Genomic DNA, 27,120 nt, shown 5'->3' with positions numbered 1-27,120 from the left:
TGGATTCAATATCAAACCAGATGCAACAAGAAAAGAAAGGAGGTGGATTTTCCCAGAGATGGGGAGCCAGGTTTGAATGTGTTTATGAGTTAAATCCCCTTAACAAAAAAAATCAGATTCGGATACCACGCTTTTCTAGTTTTTACACAGGAAGGTTCAGAGGCAACCCAGAAAACCCCTGACGGTCTGCAGGGAACTTCGTCAATAAATGCAATTGGGCAATTAAGTCTGTATGTAGCCCCGGATTTCGATTTTAACTTCCAGTGCACAGGATCTCGCAACATCTTCCCAGGTTGGAGGAGAGCAGTGCACCGCGGGAAGTGGCCGGTGAATGAAATTGACCTGCTTTAAAGTACTGGAGCGGCTGAAGTTGACAGCGGTGTGGCTGGCTGTTAGTGAACAGTTATATGAACAAAATGTTGCGATTCTGCAAATCTGAAATTAAAAGAAAAAGTGTTGCAAATACTGAACAGGTCTGGCAGCAACTGTGGAGCGAGGAACAAGATTAACCAGTACTTTAAAGCAGGTCAATTTCATTCACCGGCCACTTCCCGCGGTGCACTGCTCTCCTCCAACCTGGGAAGATGTTGCGAGATCCTGTGCACTGGAAGTTAAAATCGAAATCCGGGGTACATACAGACTTAATTGCCCAATTGCATTTATTGACGAAGTTCCCTACAGACCGTCAGGGGTTTTCTGGGTTGCCTCTGAACCTTCCTGTGTAAAAACTAGAAAAGCGTGGTATCCGAATCTGATTTTTTTTGTTAAGGGGATTTAACTCATAAACACATTCAAACCTGGCTCCCCATCTCTGGGAAAATCCACCTCCTTTCTTTTCTTGTTGCATCTGGTTTGATATTGAATCCATCCATCCATTCTAATTTACACCTCCTTCTCAGTCCCTCAATCTGATTTTTAAAGAGATGTACCATTGCTTGCCCTGTTCACTGCCAATGACAGTCCTCCATTCTGCCTGAATTCACCAGCTTCTTTTATTGGTACCTTTCGGTACTTTAATCAAAGAAGGCAATTCAAATTAAGTCCAATCATGGCCCCCACATGAGAGACAAACCAGATCCAAGCTGACAACATATTGCATACTGCCTTGGAAATATATGGTCTTTCCTTTGCAGTCGCTGGGTCAAAATCCTGAAATTCCCTCCCTATGGACATTGTGGGTCAACCCACAGCACATGGACTGCAGTGACCCAAGGAACTGCTCACCACCATCTTCTCATGGGCAACTAGGGATGGGCAATAAAAGTTGGCCAGCCACCAAGTCCCCTCACTGAATTAAAAAAAACAGCTTGGGCTAGATCAAACCAGATCCAAGCTGACAGGATGAGGCTTTCCACCCTCTCCAGGGCTTGATCTAATGTTTCATCTTAGCCAAACGGCCAACGTGGCATTGAAAAATTGCATCTGGAAAAGCTTTGGTTTTACTCCATGGCTACCCTGTTCCTTTACTGTACTCTAGCCTGGACAAATCACAATCACAGGCATCAGCGCACTCCCAATGCAATGGGCTAGCCTTGTCCCCTGCCATTGGGACATGGTTTTACCCCTGCCAGATTGGGAATTGAAACATTATGCACCAACTTTCAAGTGACTTGAGATCCTCTGAGCTGAACCTCAACTCCTTGCCTGTGAGGCCGCCCAGCGATAAAGGAGACATCTATGCTTCACTTGCTTGCATGTCTGATGAGGGGCAGCAGAATGATCCAGTCCAGCAGCAACAGAAACACAGGCAGCGCCCCCCCCCCCAGGACATAGGATCAGCTTCAAACTGTTTTGTCTCCTGCAGCTTCACAAGACACCAAGAGGATGGACACATATCTGCATTTCAAAGGGGGCAGCACATAGTGGATAAGCCAAGGGTCAATTTTCTCAAGGGCCAAACAACAGTGCATCAGAAAACTTGGGTCCCCACAGCAGATAATAGCAGAGAACTGCAACTCTCTGGAAGGAGACATCCGCCTAAGAGGAGCAGGTAGCCATGAATTGCCAGTTACTGTCAAAGTTACCCTGCATTCTTTTCCATTCAACTCCTTTCAAGAACCTGTTGGTAATATCTGCAGCATTTTGCAATCTACTGCCCATGACTACATCACCCTGGTCATCACTTCCTTACCAGCAAACTCCTAAATTAGACCCACTTTACCATGGGTGAGGCTGGTCAAAATGGCTTTCAGCTTCACAATAATCAGGAGTGCTCAGTCAAGTTGTTGTCAAGTCATGATGGTCAGTCAAAGACCAACCAAGTTGCTCGTCAGTTTTTGTGGCAGGAGTGCAACTGTCATAAGATGTGAGGCAAGTGTTGAGAGGTGGGGCACCTTTAGAAGGGTCCCAATGCCATCTGTTAATTCTCCATCTTACCTCTTGGGACTGATCTGCACTTGGCTACATTTCAGAATGACATTCAGCCATCAGGGTGATGTCTTACCCACTCCTCTGCAAAACTGGCAATCATTGGCCTGAGTCAGCTTGTACTCAGTGGTCTGATTCTCCAGGAGGATGGCCACTTAGTCAAAAGAGGTGATCACCAATGCAAATGTCTGACACATCATGACATTCATTCTTCAGATGGCCTCCTCCATGGGTGTGCACTGACTCTGGAAGTGTTAGTGGAAGCATACACGCTTCCTTTTTTACTGCCTTACAGATTTCCTTTTGCTGTAAAACAGGGTGTGTTGCTGAAGCTTTTCATCTTGCACTCATCCAGACAAGCACATGAATGCCAAATTTCAAACAATTTGCTCATTCAAACTGGTTCAAATGGTTGTATTATATCCCACTGCAGATAACCATTTCCACTAAGTATACAATGATATGATTGAAATATGTGAGCATAAAGGGACACAGAAGTTCACCTTGCATACATATGACATTTAGACTGAATCATTTTAATTGGCTTGGGATGATTCATTTTATCTTCTGCACACATTAATAATACATTATTTACAATCACATTCAGAATAGATAAGGCTTTTTTTTTACAACTGACACTCCTCTATTCACATTCCAAGCATTTTATTCCTTGTACAATATTAATAGTTCAGAAGTAGCATGACGAATAGTATAGTACATTTGCCACTGATTGTGAACAAAGTGGCTGTGTATGCAATATAGTAATTCTAATTAATTCTTAAACTCAGATGGAATGGACATGCAGTGTGTCTGTGTGATGATGAAATACCTAAAGTGGTCATGTCTTCACAACTTAAACTTGGACACCAGCGGCAAGGTAGGTTGAGATTAAGATTCAATGATTCATTGAAGGTGAACTTCAAGCAATGTGGCATGCCCATGATGGATGGGAGAACTACCTCGGGAAGTTTCCATTGAACAACAAGCAATATAGGCAGCAAAGGACAAAAGGCAAGTTAGGCATTCCCAACAAAATCAGAAAATTCATCCTTGCCCACACTTTGGAAAGCCATGCAAGTTTGCAATCCTTCCCCAAAATCATGTTGGAATGCACAACAGAAGACTCAAGCAAGAAAGCACTATCAAGTCATTAGAAATGATAGCTTAATAAATAGGATTGTGCAATAGACAAGAATAATGGGTATTCCTTAACAAATAGCTGTGTGCACTAAAAGCTTCTAGGGATGAGATGATTGAGGGAATGAAATGTTTTTTAATAGTTTAACACCAAAATTTCCAAAAGAGTTGAGTGAGGCACATCAGATCTCAAATGGGTTGGATGAGGTTATGTTGGAAATAGGGCACAGACTAAATAACAGCCCAAAATGATTAAGGCAGGGAAGCAGACAATAGTGGAAAGAGTACTGGGAATCTGTAACATCTGGAGAAGACTGGAAGACTGGGGAATGGAGTAATAGCTAGTCTGCCTGTTGAATGGGGTTAATTTCTGATAAACGTAAAATTTATTGAAAAGGTTTTAGTTTTTGAATGACAGCTCTCTTAAAGGGGATAAAAAATAATGTGTTATTGTATTAGTTTATTCTACAATTCAATTTAACATAATGAAAAATATGCATTTTCCAACATGATACTAAACTTTTAAAATCTTCTGCATCTAATTGATATTTGGCATCAGACTGAACTTGTTTTATGTGCTAGGATTTACAATCTAAAGAACTGGTAATGTTTACTGTTGATCAGGATTTGGAACTGAATGTTATTCTTGGGTCCAGAATGCTAAATAATGGAAATGAATGGGAAGTAGGTTTTAAATTGAGATTAGATGCTTGGATCATATCAGACATTTTGAGTCAACCTCAATTGGAGCAGTTGGCTGTAAATCGCCCTAGGACAATCAAGCAGTTACCTGAGCAAATGTGCATGTGCCGATGTGAACATCCTGTCATAATAAAAAGTGCAAAGAAAAAGAAAAAATGCGACTGTTGAAAATCTGAGATAAAAAGTAGAAAGACCATAGGCTGTTCAGTTTTTGTATAGATAAATATAGAAAATAATAGAATTGAATGAGCATTAATATTTTCAAATTACCTTGAATATTAGAATGATATTCAAATACAAGAAATTTGCCTATCTTTCCCAATGTATCAGCTTTGGTTCAGTGGCAACATTCTCACCCACGTCAGAACATAGAAACAGGAGTAGGCCGTTCAGTCCCTCATTCACTGAGACCATGGCTGATCTGTATCCTAACTCCACCTTCATTCCATGGTCTACATTCATTAAAACCATTAGCTAACAAAAGCCTGTTAATGTCAGATTTAATACTATTATCTGAGCCAATATTTAATGTTCATTTTGGTGGGAGGTAATTCCATGCTTCTATTAATCTTTTTTTCCTCATTTCTTTCCTGATTAGATTGGCCCTGAGTTTAAGGCTTCTGTTCCCTTGTTTTAGATTCCCCATCCAGCAAAAAATGTTTCCATTTACCTTAACGATTCCTTTGAATATTCCAAAACCTCAATCAAATCACTTCTCAACCTTTTATCTTCAGGAAATACCAGCCTAGTTTATGTAAAATTCCTCATAATGTCACCATTGGAGCACTGGTGAATTTGCATTGCACTCCATTCCAAGCCAATGTATACTTTCTAAGGTATGATGTCCAAACCTGTAAACAATACTTCACGTGTGGTCTAATTAGGGCTTTGTATAACTGTAGGAAAGCTTCCCCTTTATTGTCTAACCCCCTCTCGATATAAAGGTTAACACTTTGATATAAAGGTTAACATTACATCATTATTTTTAATTATTTTTGGTACCTGACCATTACATTTTAGCAATCTGTGTATATATACCCTAAATCCCTTTGCATCTGGGTGGCATAATGGCACAGTGGTTAGCACTGCTGCCTCATAGCACCAGGTACCCGTGTTCAATTCTGACCTCGGGTGACTGTGTTCAGTTTGCTTGTTCTCTCCTCCATGTGCTCCAGTTTCCTCCCACAGACCAAAGATGTGCGAGTTGGGTTGATTGACCGTCCTAAATTTCCCCTTAGTGTCAGGGGAACTAGCTAGGGTAAATGTATGGGGTTATAGGGATAGGGTCTGGGTTGGATTATGGTCAATGCAGACTTAATGGGCCAAAATGGCCTCCATCTGCATTTATAGGATTCTATGGTTCTATGGTTCTCCAATGTTATGGCCAAAGCCTATTTCAGAGACTTCAGCACATAATCTAGACTCAAACCCAAATGCAGTATTGATTGACACTCAAAAAAGGTTCCATCTTTTGAATGAGATATTAAATTAAGGATCCATCCTGCTCAAGTGGACATAGAGGGCCTTATGATACAATCTGAAGATGGGAAGTCAAGTTCTGGCCAGTATTTAACATTCAACCAACATCGTTGGAACAGATTGCCTTGTCATTAATCCATTGCTATTTGTGCCAATGTGCTGTGTGCATAATTATTTGTAAAGTACAAAACTACTGTTCAAAGTCTTTATTGGCTTTCAGAAGTTCTTTGATTGTACTTAAGGCATGAGAAGTGCTCTATAAATTCATTAATTTTTTATGTTTTTCTTTATGATTTGCAGTGACTTGCCAGCATTATGTTTCTACATAAATTATTTTCCAGTCTACAACTTGTTGCAAGCCAGCTTCCCTCTGCAAAGTTTGTGCCGTGCCTAGAGCGTTTTAGAAGTGTTACTTTTCTACAAGTTCAAAGTAAAGCACTTCTTATTACTGCAGCCAGAAGGAAATTTAGGTGCATGGATAAGAGAAGCAAGCAAATTTAAAATAGGATACCATGGTGCAGACTGATTCTGTAGATAACAGACCTTCAATTTACTTAACTGTACAATCCATTCTAAAGTGAGCTTTGCTCATGTGGGCAGGACAACACTTTACACTATTCATGATAATAGTTTGCTGTTGTCATGTAATGCATATTTCTGGTAAGAAGTGCTCTCAAAGTAGTGGAGCCTAACAGAAAATATTTTGCATAGTTTGAATTAGTGATGAACGTGGTATTAAATCTGCTCCAAGAAGTGGGAGTTCTGAATTGTTGGGAAATGGCATTAAACTATTCAAAGAAAAAACAAAGAAAATAACATTCAGAAAATTGTCTGAAATCTTTTTAGAAAGTTAGCTTGTAAATTTAACAATAATAATAGCAAATTAGCACCATTAACATAAAAAATAGCATTTACTATAGGGACAAATTACAATAGGAGATAAAGGAAATACAAAAGCAGAGGAGGAATAGAGGTACAAAAATTAAATAAGCTCATTGAAAAAGATGGGCTTTAGGAACTATTTTTAGATTAAGTGAGAAATAGAGTGAAGATTTTGGGGACAGTGTTTCCCAAGAATAGGCCTGCGGTGGTGGAAAACTCTGCCAGCAGCAGTAAAACAAAAGGTGAGGAGATGTAACAAAGGGTAGAGTAGAATCTTTGAGGGATGTGGCAGAGGATGTAAGGATGGAGGAGGTTAAAAGATAGGGTGGAGCAAGGCCATAGAGGAAGTTGGAGATGAGGACATGATTTTAAATGTAACATACTGGGGATATGAAGCCAATGTAGGTCAGTAAGGATGGGAGTGCTGATCATTTGGGACTTAGTACATTACAGGAAAAGGCTGGCCACATTTTGAACAATTTATGGAGAGCAATGATAGAATGCCAGCAAGGATCAAATTAATCATATGAAGTCAAGAGGTGAAAAAATATGGCTAAGTCTTCAGTGGCAGTGAGGCTGAGGTAGAAGAGATAGTACACAAAATTGTGAAGTAATCTTGATGATGAGGAGGATGTGTGTTCTGACGTTTATCTCTAGGTTTCATACAAACTAGTTCAGCGTGATGAAGTAGCTGGTGAACAGATGGTATAAGTGGTAAGGATATCATCTGTTATGGGGTGGGAGCTAAAAATGGGTGCTTTCAGTTGGACAAAACTGTGACTCCCGTACAACGTGGTGTCAGGCATGCATCCTAACAGTAAATCTGTGGACAAAAAAACAGCAGGGTCATGCTGGCAAGGCAGTTGAGAATTAAGGCAAGCAAACTTTGATCCGCTGGAGAAAGGAAGATAAGGGATCAGGAGAACAAAGCACAGACTTGCAAGTGAGACTCTGCAGAAAGGAAAAGTGATGTGGCTTGGATCTGTGCTGGAAATCGGAAGAGGCCAACAGGCCTTGCACTGTATGGAAGCAGATAACAGAGGGTGTTCTAAGAGAAGCAGGAACCACCTGGAAGGAGGCACATTGTGAAGGGCAAAAAGATCTGAAGTCATCTGCTCTCCACCTTAGATGGCTCCGAAAGCCAACAACTTCATGACGAGTGTGAGTGCAGTTTAAAAAGAAATAATCGTGTGGGTCTTTCTTTAGTTAATGGAGACTTTAAAGTGCTGGGTTAAATAGCCAAATTGTGCAGCCTTTCGGTTTCTGTTTTTTTTTAACTCTTAAGGACTTTATTTCTCTCTTGGCTAAACTACCATTGTGCTGATCTTCGGGAAACTATTCAATTCCATTTTTTTTCTCTCTAAGCAACCTGTGAGATGCAAGTTCCCCAACTAGAAATAACTGGAATTCTGCCGCGTTTTCGGAGCCTTGGACATCATAAATAAGAAGCAGCTGGAAGTATTATTTGTGAATATATTTAAATGCGTTGAAAACCATATGGCTGACGTCGATAATTGTACAGAATTTAAAGTGGAACTGTGTGTTTTAACAGAGAAGGTGAAGGCCTGGATCAAATTGATGTTACCTCGGGGTTTATGTTCGGTATTTAGTTATTGTTAGCAGGCATCCTTGTTTCCGTGCCTTACGCCTGGGGGTAGCTGCTATGTTTCATAGTTATGTAACGCGTCAGTACATAGATGACATATTGTTTGCATAAGTGACATACTGTTTGTGGTTTATATTCAAAGTGCAAGACTGTATCCTATAGATGAACTTGTACACTTTGCATACTCCTTCCCATCTATAGACGGCCAGATGTCCCCTGTGTCGCTGCTTTTTTCCCTCTATTTCAAGAACGGTTTCTGCTAATGTAAAACTGCTGCGAGATTATTTTAACTCTTTGCGTACCTCATGCACCCCCTTTTGCGATTTCTGGGTTCGATACTATTCGGCACTGATTTTTTTTTAAATAACCGGCATATTATGCTTTTATCTGGTGTTTGGAGACTTCACACCTTTGTACTCCCAGAATATCTAAGGAGCCACAAGAAATTAAACAAGAACGACTTTCAACCCGGAGTTGTACTTGGTTGAATTTGAAGTCTTGACAGGGAATATGATAAAAGGCATGTGGATGGTGTACATTTACACCTTCGGCACAGAAACACGTGGCTAGAATTTGTAATCTGTCTCTATTGGAAATGTTGTTACAGATCGGTATTTTGAACAAAGTCGTTTAAAATAGGACGGAAGTGCTGAACTTATGATCAAATAGAAAGCGGTTATGAAAACATGTGGAATCAAACGCCAGGGGGAAGAGACTATGGCACTTTTAACCTGTAAGGAATGTAGGTACATGATGCCTCGTTTCAAATAAAGCCGCGGCTTCGATAAGAAATCGCACTGTTTTGTTTTTAAGTTCTTGTTCATCTGGCGGGTTAATTGTACCCAGAGACTGGGTTACTAGAAATGCCATTCTGTGTGTGCTGTGAACGCCGTTTCTAGAGGCGAGCTATTTTCTTTGCCGTCTCTGCTTGGCTGACCTAATAGCCCCAGCGTGCGTGGCTGAAAGAGCTCGCTTCCCTTCCAATGAACAAGAGAGGGTTCAGAATCCACCTCCGTCCCCCCTCCCCTTCCCAAACCCTCAGACCCTGCGGCTTTCCTCTGCTTTCACTCTGAGCATCAGACACGAAACGTCAATGTACCCATCTTCTTCAGTGCTCTGCCCGACGGGCAGCACCTTGCCAATCATCTGCCAAACCACAGCAAAGGGCCGTGTTTTTTTTTAAACACGGGTTAGGATGAGAAGGTCGGCCCCCAGTTTAACTCATCCGGAACGGTGACCGAAACCCGTTCTGTTGGCGTTAATGGGATCCATGCGCTAGCTGTCTAGCCATTCCCCATATGTACCTTTCCCTGTCATATAAATAAAATATACCTCAATCTAATCTTCAAACAGCAGTATCGTACAAGCTACATTGCTTATTCCGCAAACCGCAATACTAATGTGAGACGAATAAGTTTATATATTTGAGGGTTAACGACAAGCAGTACGCTAAGAGCTGAGCTACGGTTCTACTACTTAACCGGTTTGCAGAGATTGGTTCCTCGATTGCTATCATTTTTAAAAAAAATCAAATCGGTTGTATTTCCTTCACTGGACTAAGCTAATATTGACACAGAGATTAATAGATTTTTTTGGGCTGTGCGATATCCAAATTCAGATGAGGTTGTTCGGGGTAGTATTCACTTCGATGAAAATCTTGGATTTGAAATGTCATTGTTTCCAGCCCCATTCTCTCCACACACGGGAATGTGCCATGTCCAATACACAGTGTATAAAATGAGATGCGTTTAGTTTTTCACGCTAAATGAAACAAGCGGGGCAAATGGTGCGGAATGTTTTCGTGTATTGTGTTATAGATGGGCTTGGAACTATCAAAGTCCAATACCGTTAATGCAGGAAAAAAACCACTCCCAAATTCCTCTGAAGAGTGAGGGAAAAGAAGTGGACCCCAGTTTAAGGAGGGGGGGAAATCAAAATGGGTCATTTCCAATAAAATGTTGCTTAATGGGTAGCAATTAAATTGGAACTGAATCTCTGCAAGGATACCAGATATTCAACAAAAGAATATTACACGGACAAATTGTCTTTCGGATTATTGCGGCATACTTACCTATATGCGATTATTTAATCTGCTTTTTGCTTTGTAAACGAGAACCATTTAAATCTTACTTTACAAATCCTGCTCCTTCTATCGCATCTAACCATCGTTGTTTAATTAAAATAATTCCTTCCTTCACTAATAATATTAGTTTATTAAGGATATAATTAGGGTTCTTCAGCAGGCGGTCAATATAGCTCTTCACAAAAAAAACTCAATTTTCTCAGTATAGAGTGGTATTGTCACTAGACTAGTAATCCAGAGACCCCAGGCAATGCTCTGGGGACCAAGGTCCGAATCCCACCAGGGCAGATGGTGAAATTTGAATTCAACAAAAGATTGGCTTTAAAAGTGTAATTATGACTATTGGTGCAAAAAGCCATCTGGTTCACTAATGTCCTTTAGGGAAGGAAATCTGTCGGCCTTATCGGGTCTGGCCTACATGTGACATCAATAGTTGACTCTCAAATGCCTTCTGAAATGGAGGGCAGTTAGCGGTGAGCAATAAATGCTGGCAGCCCACATCTATAAAATGAATTATTTCTTTTAAAACACAAATTTGAATTATTTCCTTTCCCGATTTTGGCCTCTTGAGAAGTTTAAGAATTAACACATTCTTCTTTACATCGTCCATTATGAAGAGTAAACGTGAAGTATTTGACAAATGGATAGAACCAAAGTGTGATTCTGATCAAACTATCCGGGCCCGTTGTTCATAGAAACCTTACAGTGCAGGAAGAAACCATTTTGCCCATCTGCACTGACAACAATCCGGCCTAAACCTTATCCCCGCTACCCCACACATTTACCCTGCTAATACTACACATCCCAGGAGACTTAGGGGCAATTTAGCATGACTAATCAGCTTAACCCGCACATCTTTCCAGTGTGGGAGGAAACCGGAGCACCCGGAGGAAACCCATGCAGACATGGGGAGAACGTGCAAGCCGGGAATCGAACTTGAGTCCCTGGCGCTGTGAGACAGCATTGCTAACCACTGTGCCACGGTGCCGCCCCTGATCTATGATAGATATTCGCTATAGAATAATCAATTTCCTAAGGGCGGTTTTACCGCCCATGGTAATAACTTCTCATTGTGAAGTTTTAACTGCCTGCCGAATCAGGTGACTGCCATTGGTGTTGTCAACCTCACTGGATGCCTCTTGTGTTGGCAAGAATTTGTTTGCATATATTCCTTCAATTAAGCGATCAATCCAATATAGGCTGTTCAGTTTACATTTAATTAACAAAAAATGCTGGATTCTTTTAAAATCTTAAATTCCAATATCAGTAATAACTAGCGGAGACTGCCCAAATATCACTTCGCATTCGAAACCTTGTCGAAATGACATAGACCTATTATTTCATTGGTTTTAAGATCGAGCCTTACCTAAGGGGACCTTTCTCTGGTTGTGTTCCTGTGCTAAATCTACCCCTCGTCCACTATCTAAATGACATGTCCGGCTACCTTTACCACCTATTTAAATGACATACCCGGCAAATGTCTAGAAAAACGGACAAGGAAAGGTCAATAACCTACAAGAACTGCGACTAATTGGTATTTTATTTCAGATGGGATGATAACTTGGTGGGTTTGATGTGACGCCGACTTCATTGAGAGGCCTGACTATTTTTGGTGTTTGCTGACTGAATTTTCACTTCTGGTCCATGATGTTTGTCCTATCTTCAGGGTGAATGTTCGATTGATGGTATTTTGTTGTCGTTGGTAACGATGTTACGCAACGTACCTCTTAGCCCATAACAGTACAATTTCTAGAAGGTACCCTGTTGGGGAGATGGTTACAATTTAGAATCTGCTTTTGACATCAATTCAGCAAAATGCCAATTGCACTTCGTTTGCGTAGCAGGTGAATTGACGAGGTGTACAGTTTAATGTCATTTTATTTTGCCGATTGCTAGAGATGGTGTTCGAGACCAAAGCACTGCTTTGGTTTCATTCCTCACCGTGTGCAAGAACCTGGTTGGGAGATTACGGGAGTGGCGGAGAGATGTTTAGCGCGCCAGAGGAATGGCATGAGTCGTATGTATGGAATTCCATTTATTGTAGTTCTTGGCAAAATAAACCACAGGGACCGAAAATAATAATTAACAAGTCAAGTAGAAATAATCAACCTGTTTCTTTACCTCTTGGCTCTCGTTCTGCACAAATGAAGTCTGGAATAACTTTTTAGTGTATTTGTGGTTTTCTGTTCCGTACATCTGTTTATAGAATCCAAGATACACGGGAAATAAATTCCACGTGTGAGGAATCAAACCTTATATTTGAAATGTTACTACCGCCTTGTTGTGACCTAGATTCTGATGTAACCATATCATTTCCACAAGTGAAAGTACATTATACATAAAGTCACTTTTGTGTTAGAAAGTTCTGCTTCTTGAATCCTTTGGTAAAAATTGCGCAGTCTGTTAACCTGAGCAGTAGAATATTAATAAACCAAATAGTTGCTGCCATGCATAGCTTTTGTTCACAGGTAGCTGTCTTGTTACAATTCTATCCTAAAACGGAAATTTCCAACGTTTGAATACTTTTAAACTTTTGGGTGGTATTGTTTACAGAAGTGAGTTAATGGGGAGGGAGGGCGGGATTGCCTAACGAGGTAATGGTTTCCATGGGGGAAGAATTGTTAACAAATCCATAGTTTCAACTGTATCACGAGTAACCCTCCAACCTTTAAACGTAGCCAAATTTTCAATTGTTTGACGAAAAATACAGTTACATTGCGCAATGGATAAACTGAATCCATAAGGTATCAGGCTGGTCAATGACAACCAGAAGGTGTCAAAATTGCCAACATCTGAATGGGAATTCGGCTACACAATTCCAGTTTCTTAAAGCAGATACGCTACTCACGTTTTGTATTTCTGGATATTTTCGTCAGGAAAGAATTAGTTTTATGATGTTTGTTGATAAATTTAATCCGCTCAAAAGCTGAAACCTTTTCCAGCATCGCTTTTGTTTGATGAATTATCGTACCTATTCCTGCATTAATGAACGGAATTAAAAGTTTTATATTAAACAATATATTGCATAGTGTCTACATAGACCGCTAAAATGTCATAGAATTTTGAAGTGGGGGAATGTCTAAGATGAAACATTTGAAGAAACTCGTATATCTCATATTGGTGACATTTTCTGTATTGTCTCAATGAATATATTGTACGTGAGTAGAGATATTAAATTGCACGAACAGGTCAACATGTATGACAGGAAGTAATTGACGCGAGCTAAAAACATAGCAGTAAGATAATAGTGACCGCTCTGTGCCTCTCAATTGCTGAAGAGTTGTCGCTTTTTTTTCGGGATATTGTCTGATTGGAACGCACTCCTTATTACCCTTGCTTTCTCTTCGGATTAAAGCGCGTGACAAGATGCTAGTTCCGTGATCGGAGCAGCCGGAATTTTAATTACTTTTAATCCCCTGCTGATATTTTCCAGATCATTGTGTTTGTTCTAAATGCGGGTTTGTTGAGTTAGTGGATGGTTAATTACAACTTCTCCAAATCAACGGGGACACATGAAATGGCCAGAGCTCAAGTTATAGTCAAGGACATTTGTTGTGCTTTGACAGGTTGTTTTATATATCGAAATATTGATAAGACCTACAGCAACACTTAGAGACAGGAACTCCCCCACCTTTAGGGTCTGTACAAAAAATAATGCATTGAAATGAAACTCTAAGTGATTGAATCATTCGAGTAGCAACTCAGCAGTCAATTCTGTAGCACCCTCGCCGATCAATATACTGGGACACTCGGTTCGGTGGTGCATGCTTTCCATTGCCTTCTGTAAGGGAAACGGAGCTTTCTTTTAAAGATGTTACCGATCAAAATTTGGCCATTCACTAACAAAACAACCCTTCCAGTAGCCTGTCACTGGGCACTGGAATGGAATGCAGTGAAGAGGTGTCACGAACACGTTTCTTTGCTATGGCAGCTACGGCTTTGGACTGTAGTGGAAAGGTGTTCCAACATCAATCAGTTATTGTTCAGACAGGACCAAATATTTCAAGAACCGAAATTAATAATTCACAGAAATATTTAACGGAGCAGCTCCATTTACTACAGCTGGTCCTCATAAGCAGGTAGTTAGTTCATCGAATGTTGTGGGTTAATAACACTATCATTCCCGTCCACAGGCGCAATGATAACATTTTATTCGCCAACCAATATTATTTCTACCTGTCAGTCACTCACATTGTGGGTATCGTTCCCCAAATCTCTCTCTAACTCTCTCTCCATGTCACATTGAGGTCAATTTCAAGAGTTGGAAAGAAAATAGTTCAGCTAATTCAGTACATAACTACCAACAGTAGATCGCAAACTTGTTTTCAAATGAGAAGCAGCAGTTTCAAACCACAGGAAGAAATATTTATATCAACCGTTCGAAAGTTCTCAGAATGGCGCCGAATTTATATGATGTGGATATGCCGGCGTTGGACTGGGGTAAACACAGTAAAAAGTCTGACAACACCAGGTTTAAGTCCAACCGATTTATTTGATCGTAAACTCACAAGCTTTCGAGGTTAAGCTCTTCTTCAGGTGAATGAGGCTAGAAGTCTCCATTCACCTGAAGAAGAGCTTAACCTCGAAAGCTTGTGAGTTTACTATCAAATAAATCGGTTGGACTTAAACCTGGTGTTGTCAGACTTTTTACTGTGTATTGCCGAATTTATAGCCAGTTGTAAATCTTTACCTCTTCACTGCTGCACGGAAAACGCTCAAGAGCCAGGTTTATTTGTTGAATTTTAATCCTAATGATTGAAGGGTTTGTTTTACATTTGTATTTAACTCAAATTTGATATTTGATAAAACGTGTTTCACCACCTGTAGCTACTAATATCGCCCCCAATCTACTGTCTAATATTTCCTCTGTGGTTGGTTTATTTATATATAATGGTAATAATAACAACGTCATAAAAGTATTCTAAATCACTCACATTCATTAAAAATAAATCCCATATCCATCCTAAGCGTTTCCTCACTCGGAACTCCTTGTCAATGTAATTTGATGAAGTGCCACATAACAAACAAAGTTAAAGCCCAGTTTTTTTGAAGAATAAGGACATTGGTGGAATTGATATGCGTTGGCAGGGTGACAAAGATCATGGCGTGGTGGTGAACAGTTGCTTTTCCGTTATATATTGGGGTTCCGCGGGGGTCCATGTTAACATCACGGCTTCTCTTCGTCTTTATTATCGACATGATTTGGGTGTGCAGGGCACAATTTCAAAATTTGCTGACCACATAAAACTGGAGTGTATTGTGATCTGTGAGGAGGATATACTTCGAGGACATAAACTTGGTAGAATGGGCAGATAAAACTTAAAGCCGAAAAGTGTGATGTGAGATGCACCTTAATATGAATGATGAGAAGAGGTAAAATAAATAATACAATTCCAAAGGGGAGCCGGAGCAGAGGGATCTCGGGGTGTCTGTGTGCACAAAACGTTGAAGGTCGAGAAATGGACTATTAAGGTATAACGAATGAGGCAAAACTGGTCCACTTGGTGGAAGGGTCCAGGACGGAGCTGAAGAAGGAACTTAAACACACAGTCACTAGTTAGCATCCGGAATACACTGCTTGGAAATGTGGTGAAGGCAGATTCGATCGTAGCTTTCAAAAGGGAATTGAATAATTATCTGGACAGAAAAGAAACAGGGCTACGGAGAAAGCGGGTGGGGGCTGGTGGTAATAGTGTTGGGATTAGGTAAATTATCTCGCAGAGATCCGGCACTGTCTTGATGGGTCGAATGGCCTCCTTCCGTGTTGTAAGCATTCAATGATTTAAATTTAGAAAGGGAGGTAGGGAGGGGAATGAATTGAATCTGCCTTGCGGAGTCAGCTCTCAAAGGGGCGAAGATATGTAGGTGTTGTGTTGATTACTTTAAAAGCTGAAATGCCGAGATGAGGGGGCAGATACACCTTTCAAAGCAACAATGAACTGCACTGAGTGATGCACCGCCTTCAGTCACTGGGATAGAGGTTGTGAGCTACCTTCACCACGAGTGGGACTTCAGTGTGTCCTTTAGAAATTTCATCCTCCAAGCATTATCCCCTGTACATGATTAGTGCACATCTGAGAGCGGCACTTGTTTGACATTGATTGTTCTGTGCATTCGGTTACCGTTTCGTTTAGATTGACTTTTGATCGTCAGGAATATGAAATGTTTTCAAACATCCCTCTGCATCGCCTACTAAAATTTAAATCCAGATTACCAGGAACTTTTTTTTGCGACAAATTAACGTCTGGGCTTCCATTTGGGATGCACAATATCGTAAATATCGCCGCAATGTTAATTTAACATTTTGGACTAAAATGATCATTTCTTTGAGCTTTATAAAGCAGTGTTAAAGTTGCGTTCCCCAATCATGACTATCTCCGGGCTTACATGGAAACGCCGCATTGATGAAGATTTTAAAGAAAACATTAATGCGTTTGAAAACGTGAGCAAAAACGTTGGCCCACTGCAGCCAGAGAATGAGACATCAGCTACTGTGTCTCAGTACATCACAGATGCCACAATAATAGCAGCCCCACTAGCATTTGGACTCCACACTCCATTTAGAAGCCTAATGAGATTTTCAATAACTCCCTCCGCCCGACCGTCTGCAGTCTGGGGGCAGATGAGTTTACTTTTACGGTGATTTGATTCTCTTATTTCTGCCATTGCCCTTGAGATAAGCAACATGTGATTCGGAGGAGAATTGAGTGTCTTCGTTAATGTTGGGCTGAAGCATTCTTCCAAGGGACATCTTCAGTTGTGTGTCTGGGGGAAAGTGGGAATGGGGAGGGGGATTTTTTTTTAAAGCGAGAATGATTTACCATGGAGGCTAACCCCGTTTTCAATGTCATTCTGAGCTGCCACTTATAATTGCCTGAGATGAACTCTACCGAGCAGATTTAATTTCCCCAACAGAGTGGGAGGAAAGAAAGGGTTTGCTTATAATTCTGGATATTTCATCTCATTTTCTAAAACGCCCGATCAGTACTTCCCCAGCCCTATAGCCTTGTTTATGTCCTGGAATTTATCATGCAGTGCAATAAATTAAGTCAAGTTTGAAAATATAGTCCTCTTTCAGACAAAGGTGAGCAGCTTCTGTATCTATGGAACCCCTCCTCACAACGCCTATAATTTAATCATCTCAGTAAACTTCACTTTGGCGCTCAAAACGTGCATCTAGATTATTATATACAGTGTTTCAGATCAACTGCAACAAAATCTTCATGCTAAATTAATTTGTTGACGAGATTGGAAGCGGGGTATTGGGCGGGCCGCCTGGGGGTGGGGACCATTCAGCTTGTTCGGCGTCTGTGTACAGCGAGTGATATGTTTCTTTTTTAGCTCGTGAAATACTTATGTTTTTTTAGCGAGTGGGGTGTGATCACATTTCGTATTTTGCCTTCATGCGTGTAACTCAAGTAAAGGAATTTAGTGTGAACAATCCTCCCATTACTGCAAACGTATCGTACAATGCATGTTATTGAGGCTAATCAGCTGGTGAAAATAAGCTGTTATTTCGTAACATTCAGGTAGAATCTGCCCTCCACCGGATTTTTTTTTTAAATTGTGACTCGAAATAACATGTCCCTATCTAATTTCCAGGGAAGCTACTGCACAAATCCAGGGTGATTTCTGTGCGGCCGGGCCTGCCACAGACCCATGCGTCGCTCGGCCGGAATGAACCCCGTCCTCTCGTCTTACAGAGAAATATCTTGAAAGGAATCACTCTGATTCGACAATGTTAGAAGCTCAGGTATTCACGGGGGGGGGGGGGGAGTGGGGGGAGATGGATGGGGAGGTGGAAGGGGGGCATTGTATTTGGGATTGCATTTGACGAGATAATTCATGAGGCTGGATAAATTCTTATCCACCTTGTACAGCCTTTTTACATAAAAGTATATATAAAATTAGACAAATTTCTGCAATGAGGCAGAATTCTGCAATAATTCTGATCACACGTGGTCTGCAGTTCACCTCAGGTTGGATGGCGCCTAGTCAGTTTTGGAATTTTGTTTCTCAAAAAATAATGAGGAGCATTTTTTATTCACTTTTTGGCTGTCGAATTGTTTTTTTGGGAGGGGGGGATCACAGCACCAGCAACTTCTAAACTCTAAACTTCTCCGAGCGCATCGAACTATCTTTCTTTGAACATTGGCAGGCATGGAAATATCTGTCGCGGGTGTAATTCCCTGTAGGGTTCACATGACTGCAATCAGGCTCCGTTAAGTGAGTCATCTTCTCCCCAAGTAGAGCCGTGTCCTTTGACCAACAGAGACAATCTTCAGAGGCAGCGAGGAAATGGAGTTTCCCATTTTAATGTTAGTGTATTGCACGGGTTAATTCATTCTTACACACTGTTACACATTTAATCAGCATTAATTCACTTATTTAGGAAACTATTCCATTCCATTTCTTCTTTTGAATATGCAGATAAGACAAATAATCAAAGGAACAACTCCTTGTTATTCTAGTAAGGTATGAAGGCAGAATCACTCCAGTACTGAATAACTAAAATGAAAAAGATCAGGTCTACAAATAACATTTTTGATAAACAGCATTTGAATGACATTATTGATTTGAGACCTCCGATATTGGTAGCTAATCTTCCCTTTTTTTCATTCTGCAGTTAGCCAGTTATGCTTCCCCCCGCGACCCTCCATCCAAACCCCGGTTTCTCTGCACTTTACGTCCTTCCCCAACACTCAGGGCGCCTTTTTGCTCGCTGGGCGAGATGTGATAAAACTTCACCGCCTGGTACTCGCACTTTTACCCTGCCCACTCGCTCCACATTCACCCACTGACCAAATAAATCAGCAACGTGTTTGAAGTTCAACAGCACTCTGTTTCCCCTGATGTTAAACGATTCATTACTGAATATTTAACCGCACAAGGAGCTATGTCACAGTAACGTATGAAAAGTTAGACTGAAGTCCAAAAACGCTGCCGCGTGAACAAGCCCCAAGGCGGCTATCTGCCCGGGACCGAGTTTCCACCGAGCTATCTCACTCGTTACAAAGAAGGGGAGATCTGTGTAAAAGCCTCATCCCAGGTTTCCCTGTGAACACTCCCGCCCGGACCGGGGCGCGTTAACATCAAGTTGTAGCCGCGGCCCCCCAAGTGTCAAAAAAGAGAAATACCTCAAATAGCAGAATTTCCTATCCCAAGTCTGCTTCCTTTAAAGAGAGAGAGGAGGGTAGAGAGAGAGAGGAGGGGATAAATCTCCACGCTTTCGGAGTAGAAGCTGCGGAATCTTCTCAGGGGAATCTGAACGAGGTGATGACACACACAACAATGCTGGTACACCTGCGCTGGGTCCAGGCACGGAAATAGCTTAGAGAGACACTGCCGATATGGGTGGTCGGCAGCGAGGACTGCCTCAACCCAACCCCCTCACCCACTAACTCCCCAGTAAAAATAATCAAGCCTTACTGCAAGGAGGGGGGGGGTGAAAATCCAGAGCATTGTAAACGCCTAGGGATCTGTGCAGTTGATGGGCCCGTTTTACAGTCGTTGGTAATTATCCTTCTTAATCTGCTATTTGGACACAGAGAGAGCGAGAGAGAGAATCCGTGCAATTCTGTGTCATGCTTCATATGTTCAAGTCAGGTTCACGATACCATGTGATCTGATTTAGATCAATGCAAACTGGATTTGCAGGTTTTTACTCGCCGATTCGAAAATTCATTCATTATCTGTACAGTCAGTGAGAAATACAACACCCAACCCAGTTGGTGGCTTTCCTCATCCTCCATACATTTATCATCACTGTATTGTCCCTAGACAGATTACAGAAAAAAAAGCGTGCGCCGTGTGGTTCGCGGGTGTGTTTTTTTTATTGATTGTCTTAATGTTTTTGCCATTCTCAGGCAATCGAAAGAACCTGACGGATTTCCCTGGTGAATTCGGGAGTTCATACAGTTCCCTCGCAGCTAAGTGAGCTGGGCGCCCCCTCCCCCCATACCCCGTTCCAATGTCCGTGCGATTCTCCAGCTACAGCAAGTGGGTGAAACACAGACACATTGAAAAGACAATTCACTGTTTAAAAGCGCCTATTAGATGCTCCATGAATTTAACGTTTAAAAGAACAAACGTAATAGTCCCACTGACATGTAAGCGATATTTAACTTGAACCAAGTCCTGATGTTTGATTGGGAGGTGGAGTGAATGACGCAGGCGGAAATGCGATCAGTTACACACTAATGAGAGTAGCGTATAGGCTGAGAGATTCGCGAATAGGAGGACGCGCTTCTCTCTGGGCTAAGGGACGAAAAGGGCACGGCTTAAAGCGATAGACATCCGCAGCTTGGGCTGTACAATCATACTAACATACTCGTAACCAGCCATTTATTGCATTTGTACAGGGGGAAAAAAAACTGACCACGAACTTGATCAAGACTTTGGACCAAGTACAGACTCAGGTACTTAAATCATCAAGAAACTCGCAGTACAACCGTAGGATCTGCAACTGCAATAGTTTAAGAGTGCGGTGTTGTACTTGTGAAAAGTGAGGAGCAAGGACGTAATATTTACCATGGCTACTTACCAGCACCCTGAGGATGACACTATGGTTCTGATGACTGACAATATCTCCACGGCTAGCTCCAAAGAGCGAGTCAAGAGCGAATCATCCCCGGACAAGACTGCGGAGAAACCCGATCCGACACAGAAACCGCCTTATTCTTATGTGGCCCTCATTGCAATGGCTATCCGGGAGAGTCCAGAGAAACGGCTCACTCTGTCCGGCATCTATCAGTACATTATCACCAAATTCCCTTTCTACGAGAAAAATAAGAAAGGCTGGCAAAACAGCATCCGACACAACCTGAGCCTCAACGAGTGTTTTATCAAAGTGCCCAGGGAAGGTGGCGGGGAAAGGAAGGGCAATTATTGGACTCTAGACCCGGCTTGCGAAGATATGTTTGAAAAGGGTAACTATAGAAGGAGGAGAAGAATGAAGCGCCCTTTCCGACCACCTCCCACCCATTTCCAACACAGCAAGACGGCTTTATTCGCCAGTGACAGCTATGGCTACATCGGCCCTCCCAAGTACTTGCAGTCGACTTTCATGAACAATTCCTGGCCTCTCGGCCAGCCGCCGGCTCCCATGTCTTACGCCTCCTGCCAGATGGCCACTGGCAACGTCGGCTCTGTCAATGTGAAGGGACTTTCGGGGCACGCGTCCTACAACCCTTATTCGCGAGTGCAGAGCATGGCCCTGCCCAGCATGGTGAACTCCTATAACGGCATGAGCCACCACCACCATCCCCATCCCCAGCAACTCAGCCCTGCTCCCCCGCCTTCTTCCAGCAATGGAGGCGGCCTGCAGTTCCCCTGCGCCAGGCAGCCGGCAGACCTCTCCATGATGCACTGTTCCTACTGGGACCACGACAGTAAACACAGTGCATTACACACAAGGATAGACATTTAATCCAAACGCCGGCAAGATACCATTAAATCATTGTTTTGTCCCCAAATCCTCCTCTTTAAACTGTGCCAAAAATTACAGTGGTGAACCCCATCAGGTAGTGTAAGTGTTTTGAACTTTTATTTTACAAAACAAGAATATTATGAGTCACCCAGCCGGGGAATGAACTATCTTTTAATGTATGTTAACTATTTGTTATCTATAAGAGCATTTGTAGATTTATCGTTAATTTTTTAAAGAAAAGATATGTTTGACCAAGCTCTGTCCAAAATAGCATTACCTTTCCTGATGATGAACTTTCATTTTTCCGACGTCTTAATTATTTTTTTAAAATGTGATACCCGCTGAAATCCGTTTAGTTTATTTCTTGACAACATTGTTCCATTTAGAACTATTGCCACAAATTTTAAGCAAGTTTTTAGCCATTGGGTTTTTATTTTGTTTAAAAAATGTTAAAGCTCTTGTAACAGTTCTGCATGTTGGTAGCTCCGCTCGTTCTGCAGTTTGGGACCAAGTCAAATGTATAGCACTTTTTCTACCTGTACTTTCTAGATTTGTAATCTTTAATAAACGCCCCTATTTTCCACCATCGCTGTTCAAATGTGATGATTTGTCAAGTTTTGTTTATTTCGTTTGCGACCTTCCATTACGAGTTTCCCTATGTTAAGAACGATTTCCCCCCAACCGTGGTTTTCGCTCTATTCATTGACAAAGGTGAATTCAGTCTGTAGGCCCGAAGCTAGCAGGTCCAATTGAATGATTTATTTGACTTTTAAAATGAACATTGCCGTCGTGTGACTGTAAATGAATTATTTAATGCAGCCCATTTGCATATTCAAACCAAGTAACTGCCGCCGGCTGCATTTCTTAAACTCAATTCCATTTAAGCATTTAAAAAGCTTGACTCTCACTTATTTATATAACACCTTTGGCAGGATCTTACAAAGCACTTTACAGCTAATTAAATGCTAATTAGTGTTATTGATGTGGTTTTTTTCTGTAAATACGTTAAATTTCCAGTCGCTGCCCTGTACAGTGAAACATATCCAAAATGCCATCAGATTGCATTCATCCCGGTTAGTGAGAGTTAAAGTAGGGAATTGTACACCAACGAAATTGGCCTGGTCTTCATTATGAAAAGATTCATTAATTGCCAGGACGGTATCCACGAATCCGGCTTGTCCTTCTCACTGCTTTGAGCAAATGTTTACCCTATGATAGAGAGCGGCCATGCATTGGTTGGTTGTTTTGAAATACTTATTGTGATATTCCAATTAATCAAAGGTATTAAGGTAGGGTTCCATATTTACTTTTGATTTCACAATGATGATTGCTGGGCGGGATATGCTCAGTGGGATACATACTACCTGTGCACGCAAGTATTCAATAGAGTTCTGATTTTAATTCAGCAGCGAACCCTATTCAGCAAGTTTTATTTCAGATAGAATTGGATACTGTCAAACAATTCAAGTCATTGCTATTACTGGCCACAATCCTTGCAGCGAATTGTCACCATAACATCGGTTTTTGTTTTGTTGATAAGCTGTTAATTGTTGTTGTGGTTCTTTCAGTTTGCTGTGTTGTTGGGGCTGTGGCACGAATAGGCTTGAATGATTTGACCATTTTGATCTCGGCAGTTTCATGGGAGTCTGCGGTTAAAAATATCAGCCATCCACCAGCTTTGTGTTTTATCCGTGGCTGGTGCGGACAGATATCTTCCTCAGATGCACAGGATGTTGGCGAGTTGAGAATTAATTGCTACTCGGGATTTAATCTTCGAGCTCGCCAGGCAATCTTCCTGGCTGGTTGCTTGTGGAGTAGACCGGTCTGACAAACAGGACACCCCGAAACATAGCGAGATTTCTGGCAGACTTAGAAATGGTTTCAGTAACTTGGTGGCTGAGGGTTTTCCTATGCTAAAAATGACGTGTTTGGTTAGGAAGATCCTACCGAGGCCTTGCAATTGTTCTCCAAGACAGTGAATTCTGGTGGGAAGGGCACTGTCCAGTTTATAATCGCTCGGTTAGAGAAGCTGGTCTCGAAATACACTTCGGCTGCAGATTTACGATCATAGTCAGTAATGTCCAAATTTTTGATTTAAATGCAAACTAGACCGATTTAAATGCAAAGTCAACTGATAGCAGTCACTTGTTCGTTGGCTGTTGTCTTTGATTTTACAATCTCTATTCACTTTGAAGGTCTTTCAAGGAGCTGTATTTAAAATGTGTGCGTTCATACAGACAGATGTGCAGCCGAACTACCCCTGTCACGGTGAGAGTACTGAGATACAGAAACAGTTTTTTTTTAAATCCTGCTATTTCCCAGGCAGTTAGACAGGACAGTCCCAAATACGTACAGTCGCGGAGATAGCACATTATCGACCATCACTTTGCATTTTATGACATTCGTCAGATTTATTATGAATCTACGCTTTCCAAATAGTTTCTCACTCAGTGCGTCCTGTTGTTTCTCAGACAGTGTGTTTTGAAATGCTGAGGCCTAAGGCCTAAATCTCTCTACAACATATTTTAATTGCAAATATTCGCTCCCATTACACAGCCAGTGATGGGATTGAAGCCCCATTGAGCGTCAGATATGTGGGGGTGGGAAATTGACGATGTTGCAGGAGTTCAGTTTAATTTTTAGAAAACCTGCAGGTAATTGGGAGAGGGAGGTTTGAGGTGTGTGCAGAAAGGATTCTCCCGGTTATAGGATAGACAAAATAAGGGCCCTAGGCGCATGCAGATAATGCACGTTGATATTATTGGGTTTTTCCGCTTGACATGGTCGGCGGGAATTCTCCATGCTATATCACCCAGAAATAAGTTAATACGTAACTGCGAGTCATGTTTTACTATTTTCAGTTGTTGGCAACAGGAGTTCCTCTGGACTTGAAACGCATGCTAGGAGATGACTGATAAGTATATTTTATGCGAATCGTTTCAAAATCTTCAAGAGGGAGATAATTTAATACTAACTTCCAGTATTTCTTTTCTAATGAACCAATAATTCAGATAAGAGGAAAATTGAATCTCTATTACCTTGCTTTGCATTCTATTCTGAGTAGCCATCTTGAAGGTCGGGACCATCACTTTGTTTAAATAGATTGGACTGAAATTCCGAACGCAGTTCCGATTCATTATAGTTGGGTTGGCGCTACAAAACTCAACTGTTATGCAATCGTGATTCGCTGTTGTGATATATTTGTAAGATTGATATTGCATTCTAGTTTTTGACTGGGCTATGTTTCCGGAAATCAGATGCTCAGGGCTGAATCGTCCCTTTATCGCCTTTGATAGCCAACATGCTGCTATTAACAAGGTCATTAGAGCGCATCCTCTCCTTAGCTAACAATCCTGTCCAAATATACCTATCACTGCAATTAACATAACTGCACCTTGAGGTGGTGTTTGCCTCATTTACTGACGTTTTACTGGCTGCAGGATATCCATCATTCTCTCACAATCAAAGTTGTGGTCAAGCTTGCTCAAATCCAATAGGAATCGGGCCCTTAACTTAAGGCAAAATAGCCTTATCATGCATTTAACAGTGCTTTAGATGTAGAGGATTGTAACTGTTCAGATATGCCAGATGGGGCAATCAGAGCTGTTAACGTATTGATACATATGTGTTTTGCAGCAAGGTAATAATGATAGGTCAACACATTGCATGTATCATTCATTGTAAATGCATGGTGCTAATTAGCCGTTTTGTTCACATCTTGGATTCGCTATTCAGCCTGCCCGATTATTAACTGAGAAACAACAATTATCTTAAATATGACATTGTTATTGCAAAAACATGTATGCACTTTCTATAAAATATATTCGAAATAAAATAGATATGTTTAGAATATTAACGGTAACATCACCCAAAGGCCGAATGGTAAATTATGGCGGCTTTATTCGCCGTATTTGAAGAGAACTATAATAAAACTGCGAAAGTCTGAGCAACTCCGACAATTTATCATTGGATGCTGCAGCAGATCAACTAACAACAGCTGATTGATTCCCTCGCCTGGAAATCTGGGAAGCGTATTATACATGTGCGATAGAATCAATGATCTAATTAAATAAACCAGGCATTTAATTTGGAGGAGGAACTGAACGTTGTGTTGAAGCGCTTGAAGAGGCACCGGTCTGTACTGGTGACTAAATCCTTTTCATCTGGGCGAACAAAGTGTCTGATCTTGGTGCACTTAAAGACTCGTCAACTGTAATCGTTTCCGATGGCAGTTCAGGATGCAGAGTTCGCTGCTGGTCTGAGAGACCCGGAGACAGAGAGTAATGGAAAACTTACTCTCTGGCGGATGCACCAATCTGTCAGCTTGGCTATTGTTCAGATCCGGGTTAAAAAATCAATCTGTACAATATTTTGACCAAGGCGTGATAGTGAAACCTGCAACTTGTGTACAGAAATACCTTTTTGAGAATAATGTCCCCCACTCCCCCGTCAGCTCCCCACCCGCCCGGCCAGGTAGCTGGAAATCATATTTGATTAAACTACACCGCCGCCCGCCCGCTTCCGTGAGAGGGTCTTTTGTTAGGGGAGTTGTGGAGTTGGTGTCTGTCGCTGTGTGTTGGCAGCTGGCTTTTATTTTGTTCCAATGTCAGCATGACGTTCTTCTTTCAGGTGGCCAGGTTTTGCACATTCACCTAAAACAAACGGGAAGAGTCAGCGCAAATTATAGCCGCTAATTGGTCCAACCTTTCAAACCTCCTCAAAACACACCGCTTGTTTTTCTTACTTAACAAGGGGCTCTGGCAGACACTGAAACCGAGAATCAGCAAGGCTTTTGGGATAGGAAACGGGATTTGAGTTGCTACATTTCGGCATTGTAGTTGATGTTGCAGCGGTGGCATCGGTTTATTTCGTATCGCACGTTTTCTTTGCTCCGACCCACTGCGTTCTTTCCTCCTTGTCTTATTTCTGCCCTCCCTCCCCTCCGCACCTTTCCTTCCGTTTGTCAGTTTAAGACAAGTTAATTAACGCAGGAGTTTGTTTGCTGTCGGGCGCTCGTGTGGAGTTTTGGTTCAAACCTTTTGTAAACTTTCCGCCATCAGAACTGACTGTGGACGCATTGCACACAAAAAAAACCTTTCATTTTAATGGCGATTTTATGAATTGATTATTTTTACTCGAATGCCCTGAGTTCAACTTGGCACTTCTAATAGATTGTTGATTAACACAAGACAGAATATTTCAGCATCCAGCCCTTCAAACTGTTTCACAAACGGTTGTATTGTTTGACGGATTTAATTATTTCTTCCAATCCGGGTTTTGTACAAATTAAATTTATTGGCAGCGGGAGCGGGGTCGGGGGTGGGTGGCGGGTAGAAGCTATGATAGGGCAAAAAAAATCTGTTTAATACGCGGCCATCCTGACGACAAAAAGGAAAACTCTATTGCAGCTCTTACCCAAACATACAGGTCAGGATA

At 41.5% G+C, this 27,120-nt stretch overlaps 1 protein-coding gene across 1 annotated transcript; it reads left to right on the top strand.

Annotated features, from left to right (window-relative positions):
- Window positions 1-20,787: 20,787 nt before the first annotated feature.
- foxl2a (forkhead box L2a) lies at window positions 20,788-21,684 on the top strand. The gene has a single exon (XM_080186424.1). The coding sequence runs from the start codon at window positions 20,788-20,790 to the stop codon at window positions 21,682-21,684; it is 897 nt and encodes a 298-aa protein (XP_080042550.1).
- The last annotated feature ends 5,436 nt before the right edge of the window (window positions 21,685-27,120 follow it).

The sequence above is a fragment of the Carcharhinus amblyrhynchos genome, chromosome 3 (genome assembly GCF_965287045.1).
Source record: "Carcharhinus amblyrhynchos chromosome 3, sCarAmb.v2.hapA, whole genome shotgun sequence".
Lineage (NCBI taxonomy): Eukaryota > Metazoa > Chordata > Chondrichthyes > Carcharhiniformes > Carcharhinidae > Carcharhinus > Carcharhinus amblyrhynchos.
This window is presented reverse-complemented; position numbering and strand designations above follow the sequence as displayed.